The sequence below is a fragment of the Musca domestica genome, unplaced genomic scaffold (assembly GCF_030504385.1).
Source record: "Musca domestica strain aabys unplaced genomic scaffold, Musca_domestica.polishedcontigs.V.1.1 16, whole genome shotgun sequence".
Classification (NCBI taxonomy): domain Eukaryota; kingdom Metazoa; phylum Arthropoda; class Insecta; order Diptera; family Muscidae; genus Musca; species Musca domestica.
The window spans coordinates 10,151,320-10,164,276 of NW_026712219.1; the positions used below are offsets into that span (position 1 = coordinate 10,151,320).

Here is a 12,957-nt window from a genome sequence, read left to right on the forward strand (position 1 = left end):
TAAAAAGTATAAAAGAACAAGTTAAAAAGCAGTAAGTTCGGCCGGACCGAACTTTGGATACCCTCCACCACTTGTAACGAATTTAGAAATTCTCAAAAACAATAAAATCCGTTAAAAATTCTGTTAAAATCTAAAAAATACCGAATATTAGGGTCTTTACGACGACATGGATCTGCATAGGTAACATTTGTCATAAGACATTACAATATTCAAATGCTAAACTTGAATAAAAAATTTCGGTGAATAATGTAGCTAAAATCATCAAAATTCCGAATATAAGGAGGTACCGTCATATTGGGGCTATACGAAGACGTGGACCTGCACAGACAATTTTCTGTCTTAGGCTGTAGTATCCATTTCGAACTACAAATACCAAATTTGAAACAATTCCGGTGAATAAAATCATCAAAAAACTGAATATCAGAAGGTACCGTTATATGAGGGCTATACCAAAACGTGGACCTACATGGCCCACTTTCAATACCAAAAGTCCTGCAGACATAATATACATTTAAATTTTTATCAATCCACTTTAATTCGTTGAAAAGCTAGAGTGATTTCCACAGACGGACAGACAGACGGACGGAAATCGTAGAATTTTATGCTGATCAAGAATATATATGGGGTCTAAAATGTATATTTCGAGGTGTTACAAACGGAATGACAAACATAATAACCCTCCATACTATGGTGGAAAAAGGACATAGTTCCGACCATTCCTCTCGCAAAATAGTTCCGTTGGAACATCGTACAATAACTTACATGAGAGAGAGACCAATGTCAAAATATATACACAGTTTTTTCAGTCGTGTTTTAATTTTGAATAATGTAAAAAATTATTTTTGAATTTATTTCGAAATTAAAAAACTTTGAAAAAAAAATATGAAACCAACCCATGTACAGGGTGAGATGAAAAAACTGCATCCAACTTCAGACCGCTGTCATTTCTAAACCACTCGTCTCGAAAAGTAAAGAAGCGACGAAAAATGGCTCGTGAGCTGAACATATCGCAACATTCCATTCGGCAAATATTGAAATATTGATTTTCCCCGATGAGAAAACATTCGTTGTCCAGCAGTTTGTAATCAAACAAAAATATCGTGTTTACTTGCCAAAGAGGTCAGCTGAAAATGTACACCTTCGATTGGCCACTAGAACTCAAGCGCCGACCATGGTGATGGTGTTGGCCGCCATAACAGCCGATGGTCCGCTTCGCTCGTATTAATCGACCGTGACATCAATATACATGCCGAATATTATCGCGAAAATAATCTGGAGGATGTATTAAAGCCTTGGGCACGCTAACCTTTTGGCCCCGGACATTAGACTTTCCTGCAGGACTCAGCACGCGCCACCCAAGAACGGTTACAAAATTAGGTTCCCCACTTCATTTCCAGCCCACAATGGCCCCCAAAATCTCCGGATACCAATCCGTTGTACTATTGTGTCTGGAGTATTTTGGAAAGCTCCGCTTCGCTGGGAATGGGCCAATATACCGCAGAGCAACATTCGGACAGCGTGTGACGCTTTCATTGGCTGTTTGAAGGCCATAATTCATGTCAAAGGTGACCAATTCGACAAATCTAAACTTATTCTAAAATTTGATACTATTTCCGACATTTTTTGCTCTCATTCAATAAAATTAAAAAAAAATGAAAGTATGGCGTTGGAACTTGTTGCCGTTTTTTATTTCACCCTGTATATGTGAACGTACTGTAACGGAACTAGAAGAATGAAATCGCAGGATCTAGTTGTATAAACATGAATGAATAATTTAAGTGTTTGTTTTCTCTTTCGAGACGAGCTTAATGATCTGAAATTTGCAGTGAAAAGGAAAGCCAGATAGACACTATCACACACTCACCACTATGCGACGCGTTTCGCCGTTGGTTAAGCGGCTCATCAGGCATATTTGATGTGGATGATGGCTTACAAGGGCCGTTCTCTGGAAAGTAGTATATATTTCGAACTTATTGCAAATTAGCATATGCGAATTATACACTAGAAACTCTCCAGGTTCGACTCAAGTTCTATTGGCAGATCTTTTTTCACAGCAACGTTTTGTTTTTTGTAGTGATGGATTTTTTGTCCACAACAACTACATTGCTTCCAATGCATACACTTGTTTTAGTGCTGCTTTAGGAAGACGGGTTAATGGTTCTGAACGTAGAGACGGCAACTTCTAGTTGGCTGCACACAGAGGTCCGCGGTTCCCGTCTTCCTAAAGCAGCACTAAAACAAGTGTATGCATTGGAAGCAATGTAGTTGTTGTGGACAAAAAATCCATCACTACAAAAAACAAAACGTTGCTGTGAAAAAAGATCTGCCAATAGAACTTGAGTCGAACCTGGAGAGTTTCTAGTGTATAATTCGCATATGCTAATTTGCAATAAGTTCGAAATATATACTACTTTCCAGAGAACGGCCCTTGTAAGCCATCATCCACATCAAATATGCCTGATGAGCCGCTTAACCAACGGCGAAACGCGTCGCATAGTGGTGAGTGTGTGATAGTGTCTATCTGGCTTTCCTTTTCACTGCAAATTTCAGATCATTAAGCTCGTCTCGAAAGAGAAAACAAACACTTAAATCATAAAACATATGATCTTCGCCTTAACAAGGCAAAACTCATGAATGAATAATATTTTTACATTTATTTGTTGTTGATTTAAAATACTAAGAGAAATTAGACTGGCCCTTGTCCTGCCCTGAGCTCTTCCAAATCATTTCTACTAGAAGCTCTCTTTATTTTTTTTTTCTGCTCACAATTGCCCAACCTTCCTCGAAACACTTAAATGAACTCACTCAAACCACTTACATAAAGTCCGTACAAGTACCTTTCTCATACATCCATGCTCGAGCATATGAATACAAAATGTCATTTAAGGATGGAGAGCTTTTTTCCTAGAGTAGGTACATATTGTTGTTGCTTTTGCTGCTGCTGTTGGCGTTTTTGAAACAACGAAAATTAGATTTATTTATAATAGAATTTTAGGTTCTCAATATTGTTGGGGGTATATACTCGCCCTCCCCCCGTCTAGGCATCCGTGCCCACAGCCACCAATAAGTGAGGAAAATTCTTATTCGCATACAAGGCATTCCAGGCATCCTTATCATTCATACTCTCACATCCTTTATGTCATTTACATCTGACAGCCCACCACCCCCATTCATTGTCACCATGGCCTTCAACACAATTATATGGACATGCTAATAATAATGTGATTTAAAAAAGCATTAAATTTCACTGTTCTTGTTGTTGTTGTTGTTTCTCTCTCTCCATTATTATTCTCCGTGTGCATTGAAAGAAGTAAAGCTGTCGCAAGGAGGTGTTAAAATGTCAAAAGTATTACCACGTTATGGTGGTTGGTTGGATGGTGTGAGTGGCGGATGGATGTGTGAACCGCATAATAACTTTTCATTTTCAATCGGATATTAACGGAAATTACTTTGTCATTTTCACTGCTTCAGTCTTTAGGCCAATGGCCATACATAATTGTTCAAGTGATTAATTGAGTTAAATATTGTATGTCAGAAGGGCTTTTTTTTGCATTTTTCCCATCGAAACCATGACAAAACAATAGAGATATTCTCCATTGCTTCCATTTTTGAAATAAAAATTAATTTCTTACCTAAAATATTTACGTATGGCGAATGGAGTATTAAAAAAAAATAAGAAAAAAAATATTTTTTTTCGACATTCCTTGGCACATAGAAACAGATATTTATTCAAAATTTCTGGAAGATGAATTTTTTATATTTTCTTAAGGGTTAAACCATGATAAAATTAAGAAAGTAAAGTCATTCGTCAAATTTCACGGGATGGAAAAAAGGTTTCCATCTCTGATTTGTGTATATACAATGGATTTAAAAATATACATTTTGACAATGAGATGTTGTCAAATGAATAATAATAGGAATATTTGGAATAAATAGAAAAATTATCAAAAAATAAATAATATGGATGCAAAAAAAGAGTGAAATAAAAAAAAACCGCAACAAAGTCAAACGCCATAATTTTTACAAATTTTTTTATTTTTATTGAATGAAAAGAAAACAAGTAAAAAATCTGTAAGGGCTCTGTAATCGCTTTGTGAAAAGTCACAAAATATGCCTAGCCATGACTTCAAGCCTCTTATGTACTTAGCCCTTAAGTTCGACCGGGCCAAACTTTGAATACCCTCCACCATTTGGTACAAATTTGACAATTTTCAAAAAAAAAAATAAAATCCGTTAAAAATTCTGATAAAATCTTAAAAATACCGAATGTAGCCGTATATTAGGGTCTATACGACAACGTGGACCTGCATAAGCAACTTTGTCATAAGTTATTACAATATTCAAATACGAAACTTGAAAAAAATCTTTTTATAATGTAGCTAAAACCATCAAAATACTGAATATAGAGAGGTACCATGGGGGTTTTAAGACGTGGAAGTGCACAGACAATTTTCTAGCAAAGTCTGTAGTTTCCACTACGAACTTCAAATACAAAATTTGAAATAATTCCGGTAAAAAATGTCGCTAAAATCATAAAAATACCAAATATCGGGAGGTACCGTTATATGGGGGCTATACGAAGACGTTGACCTACATGTCCCATTTTCTGTCTTATGCTGCAGTATCCATTACGAACTTCACATACCAAATTTAATCGGTTAATAATGTCGCTAAAATCATCAAAATACCGAATATCGGAAGGTACCGTTCTATGGGGGCTATACGAAGATGTGGACCTGCAGAATCCATTTTCAATACCAAAAGTCCTGCAGACATAATACACACTTGAATAAATTTTTATCAACTTACTTCATTTCGTTCGGAAGCTAGAGTGATTTCCACAGACGGACAGACATTGCTTAATCGACATAGAATTTTATGCTGATCAAGAAATATATATACTTTGTGGGGTTTAAATGTATATTCCGAGGTGTTACAAACGGAATGACAAACTTAATATATCCTCCATACTATGGTGTAGAGTATAAAAATGTCGGAAATGGCATAAAATTTTAGAATAATTTTAGATTTGTTCGAATTGGTCACCTTTGGCACGAATTATGGCCTTCAAACGGCCAATGAAACCATCACACGCTGCCCGAATATTGCTCTACGGTGATTGGCACTTTGGTATTTTTTAGTGCCAACCTTGTTTTCCAAAATACAATAGTCCAACGGATTGGTATCCGGAGATTTTAATGGTCATTGTGCGCTGGAAATGAAGCGAGGAACCTCATTTTGTAACCATTCTTGGGTGGCGCGTGCTGAGTGCGATGGTGCTGAGTCCTGCGTGCTCAAGGCTTTTAAATACCCTCCAGAATATTTTCGCAATAATATTCGGCATATATTCTGATGCCACGGTCGATTAATACGAGCGGAGAGCGACGATCGGCTGTTATGGCGGCCCACACCATCACCATGGCCGGCTAAATGAATGTGTATATTTTCAGCTGACCTCTTTGGCAAGTAAACACGATCATTTTGTTTGTTTACAAACTGCTCGACCACGAATGTTTTCTCATCGAAGAAAACCAAATTCGGCAGTTCACCACTTTCGGCCAAGCAAAGCAACTCTTTAGCTCTTTTAAGTCTATTTTCTTTCTGTTGCGGTGTAAGTTCTCGCACTTTTTGGAATTTCAATGGCTTTACCCCGAGCTCATTTTTCAATATTTGCCGAATGGATTACTGCGATATGTTCAGCCCACGAGCCATTTTTCGGATACTGCGACGCGGGTTTCGATCAAGTCGCTTCTTTACTTTTCGAACCATTCCTGCTAAAGTTCCTGTTTTTTCCCTCCACTTCCTTGACGTCGCTAGGCTACGCTACCAGTATCACGGTAACGAGCGATGGTAAGAGACACAAAAGATTTATTCACATTTAAATGCTGGAGTGCTCTAACGATGGCCACTTGTGGTTTCCCAGCCAAATATAAAGAAATCACACTATTACGCTTGAATTCCATTACGAATAATTTTTTTTCTGGAAAATTCTCACCAAAATGCTTTTGTACCCTTATAAACAATATAATGAGCTGTCACTGGAATAATTTTAACAACTGTCGGACGAGTGGTTTGGAAATGACAGCAGTCTGAAGTTGGTTGCAGTTTTTTCATCTCACCCTGTATATGTACTATCTGTTTAAGGTCCTTACACGGTCCTTACTGTTCACGTCATCAGTAAGAGTAAGAGAGCAAGACCAAGAAATAAAAGTATAACAACAGTGCAACACTTATGATCTCTCCATGGTAGAAGAATATAGGTAGATGCATCAACGCTTGGGAACATTGTTATGTCAAAAGTTTTGAAATTAAAATTCAAAAATAAGTATATTTTTATATGTTTTGATATATCAATCGGAGATTATTATGATATTAATTTTTCAACAATTTTTACGAATTTGAATAACTTTTCATTCAAAATTTTCAATTTCAAATTTAGTTTGACAGTTCATTGTCCCAGCAGCTGTTTCGATGCGACTACCTGTATTCTTCTACCATGTGATCTCTCTAATCACCACATTTACATGGACATAGTTTTCTGTCACTGTCAGGAGGCAATATCTCCCCAATCTCTGTTTTCAGATCTTCTTCTAAAAAGGTTTTTTATTTTTTCCATCTACTTGCAGGCGCATTTCTTGTACCTTATTGCATTATGTTATTAGTTGGTGGTATACCACTTTTTTACATGGAATTAGCTTTAGGTCAACACAATCGTAAAGGTGCTATAACATGTTGGGGTCGTTTGGTGCCATTATTCAAAGGTAAGTTTTCACCAATTTCAATTAGGAAGTCTATTAACACTTTCACTTCTTCCCTCGTATTAGGAATCGGTTATGCAGTGGTTCTGATAGCATTCTATGTTGATTTTTATTACAATGTTATTATTGCCTGGTCATTGCGATTCTTTTTCGCCTCCTTTACCAATGCATTGCCCTGGACGTCGTGTACGAATTTCTGGAATACAGATGATTGTAGGCCGGTAAGTAATGGATTAAAAAAAAAAAAAACATTATGAGATTTTTTTTGTTTATTTCCTTTTTTTGTCACAGTTCGAGCAACAAGCCAGCATACCCTCCCTGCTGGGTTCCAACATTAGCGATAGTTTGCCCAATTCAACAATTACCTCCGAATTCAATACATCACTGGCAAATCTAACCATAGCATTGTCCACCACAACACCTGCCAGTGAACGTTTCCAATCTGCCGCCTCTGAATATTTTAAGTAAGTTGCGATTAAAATAAATCGTATTATTTTTGATAATTACTAACATACCCTCCGTTCCTACAGTCGTTACATCTTAGAACTAAATCAAAGTGATGGCCTTCACAATTTGGGTTCAATAAAATGGGACTTGGTCATCTGCCTGCTGATAGTCTATTTGATATGTTATTTCTCTCTGTGGAAGGGCATTGGCACCTCGGGCAAGGTTGTATGGTTTACGGCCCTCTTTCCCTATGTTGTGCTGCTAATTCTACTGATACGTGGCATAACATTACCCGGCTCTGCCATGGGTATTCAATACTATTTAAATCCCAACTTTGATGCTATTTACAAGGCCGAAGTTTGGGTTGATGCTGCCACTCAGGTATTCTTTTCACTGGGTCCCGGTTTTGGGGTACTGCTGGCCTACGCATCATATAATAAATATCATAATAATGTTTATAAGTAAGTATGCTATGCTAATGGAACAACTGAATTGTTTTTTAAATATCGTTTTTGATGCCCTCTTGAATTCGTTTCAGGGATGCCCTCTTGACTAGTTGTATTAATTCAGCCACAAGTTTTATTGCCGGTTTTGTGATATTTTCCGTATTGGGTTATATGGCTCATACATCAGGTCAAAATATTGAAGATGTTGCTACGGAGGGACCTGGCTTGGTATTTGTTGTTTATCCCGCCGCCATTGCCACCATGCCGGGCAGTACATTCTGGGCTTTGATATTCTTTATGATGCTGTTAACATTGGGATTGGATAGTTCGGTAAGTTCAACAAGATCTATACATATATAATTTTATAAAATCTACTTATTTAAAAAATATACTTATTTAAAAAAAGAAAAAAAAAACATTTTAAAATTTTTGACATATCAATGTTCTCAAGTGTCGATGCATCTACCTGTATTCTTCTACATTGATTATGCCTAAGGTCGATTAATCGAAAATCGACTTACGTATCCCTAATTCTATAGCCACCACGTGACACACTTCTTAAGGTTTATTTACACCGGTATGTAAATAAGGAATTGACAATCTAAATAACTCGTTTTATGAAAAGAAGAGTTTAAAAAGTTATTGTGTGTTTTTATACCCTACAACACTATGTGTTGGGGGTATTATAAGTTTGATTGGGCCAAAAATTATGTAACACCACGAAATATTGGTTTCCCATATAGGAAAGTATATATGGATCTTCCTAGCTCGCCGAGCTGAGTCGATCTAGCTATGTATGTCCGTCCGTCCGTCTGTCCACGTTAATTTGTAATCACTCTACAGGTCGCAATTATGGCCCGATCTTCACGAAATTTAGAATGTAGGTGGGGCTTGGACCAGAATAGAACCCTATTGCTTTTGGAGATGATCGCCAAATGTTTAGGGGTTGAAATGGACCAAATACTGAAAAAATGTCGGATTTTGCAGTAGCTATACAGGTCGCAATTGTAGACCAATAGACGAAAATTTCGCATGTAGATAGAGTTTAGGGCGGGGAAGAAGCCTACTAATTTGGGTGGTCATCGGATAATATTTAGCGGGTAAAATATACCATATCTTTTGTGTTGAAAAAAATCAAAATTTTTCATTAAACCGTGAATATTTTAAATCCCGGGGAAATCACAAAGCCATCACAAGGTTACTTCTGACCTTTACATTGATGTTATTATCCAACAAATCGGATATATAGCAAAATATGTGCGATATATATGTCTATCAAAGGAGATATGCTTATATATATCTTATATGTCGAGAACGGCTGAACTGATTTCGACAGTTCTCATTAATTCAGAGTGGCCTCTTGACAGGAAAGAAAAAACGTCTAAAAAATCGTATAAAAATATCTCTCTAAAGATGAAAATATTGATTTTGTAAAATTTTCTCATATTTTTTTCAATTTTGTCATATTTTTTTTGACATATTTTCATTTTGAATTAAACATTTGGTAATATTTCTACAGCTAACAAAACTAAGTAGTTAGGATATCAGGATATCATATACAGATCTCATTTATGGCCCGATCCTTACGAAATTTTGCATGTGTATAAGATGAGGGTCAGAATAGAAGTCTACTCTTTTTGGAGATGATCGCCATATATTTAGGAGTTGAAATGGACCAAAAAACTGTAAAATTGTCGACAGGTCGTAATTATCGCCCGATCCTCACTCACATTTGAATGGGGGTTACCGCACATTGCAAAAGCCAAGCAGTTTTGGATGGCCATCCAAAAATATTCAATGTGTGAAGGAGTTTGCCAACTTTTGTAGACAAAATACGAAAATGTCCATTCCAGTGACTTTTTGGAGAATTCACAAATACAGGAAAGACGCACTTCTGACTATTTCGTTAACGCTGATTTCGTTGAAGAATATAGTCAAATGTCTATATCTCATATAGATGCGTTTCAGTCAAAAACCAATAATAAATGTTAATCTTTTGCCACGTCTGAGAGATTATAGGCCTTTGGGAAACATTGATTCCAGATCTAGGAAGACCATTTAAATGATTTTGATGACATTTAATGATTAAAAGCTACATTATTCACCGGAATTGTTTCAAATTTGGTATTTGAAGTTCTCAATGGACACTACAGCCTAAGACAGAAAATTGTCTGTCCAGGCCCACGTCTTCGTATAGCCCCCATATAACGGTACCTCCCAATATTCATTATTTTAATGATTAAAAGCTACATTATTCACCGGAATTGTTTCAAATTTGGTATTTGAAGTTCGCAATAGATACTACAGCCTAAGACAGAAAATTGTCTGTCCAGGCCCACGTCTTCGTATAGCCCCCATATAACGGTACCTCCCGATATACGGCATTTTGATGATTTTAGCGATATTCTAACCGATTTTTTAAGTTTCGTATTTGAATATTGTAATGGCTTATGACAAATGTTACCTATACAGATTAATGTCGTCGTATAGATCCTAATATAACAGCTACATGCGGTATTTTTAAATTTTTAACAGAATTTTTAACGGATTTTATTTAATTATTTATTTTTTTTTTTGGAAATTGCCAAATTTGTTCCAATTTCGGCCCGGCCGAATTTACAGCTCTTTACTTGTTTTCTATTAGGAAGTATATAAAAAGGAGTTTTTATTAAACACGTCTTGTTGCCAGGAAAGTACAGTAAAGAAGAAGGAAGCATAACTTGACATTTGAGATGCACAAAACAACTTAGTAAGAGATGCTTAAAAGTACATTAACGAGTTGCCAGATTTTCATACACCAACATACCTCCCGATATTAAGTATTTTGATGATTTTTGCTACATTATTCACCGATTTTTTTTAGTTTCGCATTTGAATATTGTTATGGTTTATTACAAAAGTCACCTATGCAGGTCCATTTCGTCGTATAGAAAGTGAAAGTAGATTAATTTGTGTTAAGTAATAAAAATACCACTCTGTAGACATATCTCCATACACCCAATTTTCTTAAAAAAAATAATCCACCCGTTCTTATATCTTTCCTTTAAAGTCCCCTTTTGTTATCCATTATTTTAGGAAAAGTGAGGTATAAAGTTCACATTATCGGGTTCTCATTATTACATCTTTCCATTAAAATATATGAATTTTTTACAGAGATATGGCAAGCTTTTTTAAAAGTAACTGGTATTCACTGCATTTTTCGAAATGGCATCTTCATTTTAGTTTAAAAAAATAAACAAAATGCGAATTTGTAATTATTTTCGTGAAATAAATTTAAAATTCAGTTATTCAATATAAAATAAACGATTAGCGTTATCCACTTTTATATTTAAATAAATTTTGCTGTTATTGTCATATTATCAATAAAAAAATATGGCAACATGAATTCAGTAAACGTAATGTTAAAATATAAAGGGAAGATTGTCTGACCTTTTGCTTATCGGACAGTTCGTACTTAAATGAAACTTTTAATAACGAAAAACGATTTATGTGTCCGACAACATCACTTTTTTATCTATCAATCGCAAGATGTAATAACCGACCATACAACAATTTGGTTGACATACAGTTTTTAAGGGGAGTCACTTAAAATTTAGATTTATATAAAGAAATTAAAATTCTGGCTTCGACGAAATAAAAATTTTAAAGGTGAGAGTACATAAGCAGCTTGAAATCTTCGCATGACATATTTAGTTACATATCATAAAGGGATGCCAGATCCACACAAATCTTGTTGCATGTTCAATATTTCTCCGGTACAGAGTTGCATTTTCCTTGTTTCTTCGAAGTTTAACAACCTTTCTTATTGAGCCATGATAGTACGTTTACATTGCATAGGATTTGGAAAATCCAGTGGAATTTAATTGTCAACTCCATTGCGTGTACCCTAAATAACTTTTCATAAATGATGTTAAACCGACAAAAAGCTATGACGTAAACATGCTACATAATAACCCTTCCGACTTCTCTTCTTTTTTCAGTTTGGTGGTTCAGAAGCCATTATTACGGCGTTGAGCGATGAATTTCCAAAGATAGGACGAAACCGTGAAGTCTTCGTTGCGGGACTATTTTCATTATACTTTGTAGTCGGCTTGGCCAGTTGTACACAAGGTGGCTTTTACTTCTTTCAACTTTTGGATCGTTATGCAGCCGGATATTCGATTCTCGTGGCGGTATTCTTTGAGGCTATTGCTGTTTCGTGGATATATGGTTTGTAACATTTTTATTAGTGTTTTTATGTGGCCTATTTATTGTTTTTTTTTTTTGCGAAATTAGGAACCAATCGTTTCTGTGAAGATATACGTGATATGATCGGCTTCCGACCTGGTAAATATTGGCAAGTGTGTTGGCGCTTTGTGGCCCCCTTATTTTTGCTTTTCATCACGGTCTATGGATTGATTGGTTATGAGCCACTCTCCTATGAAGACTATACTTATCCACGTTGGGCCAATGCTTTGGGTTGGTGTATTGCCGGCTCCTCGGTTATGATGATACCCGCCGTGGCAATTTATAAACTATGCACTACCCGTGGTACATTGAAGGAACGCTTGCGAATTCTTACCACACCTTGGCGTGATCAACAGGTATCGGTGAATGGTGTTACAGCTGATGCAACACAAGTTCGCTTAACCGATACCAAAGAAGCATCAGAGGTTTGAAATCAACCATTTGCCAGATTTCAAATTTATTATGTATAGCATTTAGATAAAAAAAAAACAAACGACACATATTATTATGATTTGTTAAAACAAATACTTAATTTTTTTGTAATAAAAAATTTAACAAGAAAAATACCCACCCTTCAAAAAACAAGAGAAGAGAAGCTGAAAAATAGTAAAACCCCATCTCGATATGCAAAACTGTTTAGGGAATTAGTTTTAAGTGAAAACACAAAACCCAAAAAAAAAAAACAAGCTTTTTTATTTTTTAATTAAACTCACCTTAAAAAAACTAAATGCAATGTATCAGTTTTATAAATGTAAGTAATTGAAAACAAAATATGCAAATTTCATATACAACGTACTTAGGTTTCTTATATAAACGAATTGAATGAGAATTATAACAAACAAAATAAATATGTAATAGACATTGTAATTAAAATTAGACACGCTAATCTAAAAACATATACAAATAAATTAAATATATATTAGAAATTTAATATTGTTAAAAGGTTTAAACCATATAAAACAAAATGCTGTGTAGATAATATTTAGTGTGAATTTAAGGTAAACGAAGTTTTAATACAGGGTTTATCAAGATGAATCTAAATATAAAACGTGGAACGTTTATACGATAAAGTATAAAAG

At 35.4% G+C, this 12,957-nt stretch overlaps 1 protein-coding gene across 1 annotated transcript in view; it reads left to right on the top strand.

The window, feature by feature from the left end:
- Positions 1-12,372, top strand: part of LOC101897187 (sodium-dependent dopamine transporter) — a 57,019-nt gene extending 44,647 nt beyond the window's left edge. Inside the window, exons 3-9 of the mRNA XM_059120050.1 lie at positions 6,627-6,761; positions 6,825-6,979; positions 7,050-7,222; positions 7,289-7,666; positions 7,744-7,981; positions 11,632-11,860; positions 11,927-12,372. Of these exons, the coding sequence (XP_058976033.1) occupies positions 6,627-6,761; positions 6,825-6,979; positions 7,050-7,222; positions 7,289-7,666; positions 7,744-7,981; positions 11,632-11,860; positions 11,927-12,309 (1,691 nt within the window). The 3' untranslated portion in view covers positions 12,310-12,372. The remainder of the gene's footprint in view (positions 1-6,626; positions 6,762-6,824; positions 6,980-7,049; positions 7,223-7,288; positions 7,667-7,743; positions 7,982-11,631; positions 11,861-11,926) is intronic.
- The last annotated feature ends 585 nt before the right edge of the window (positions 12,373-12,957 follow it).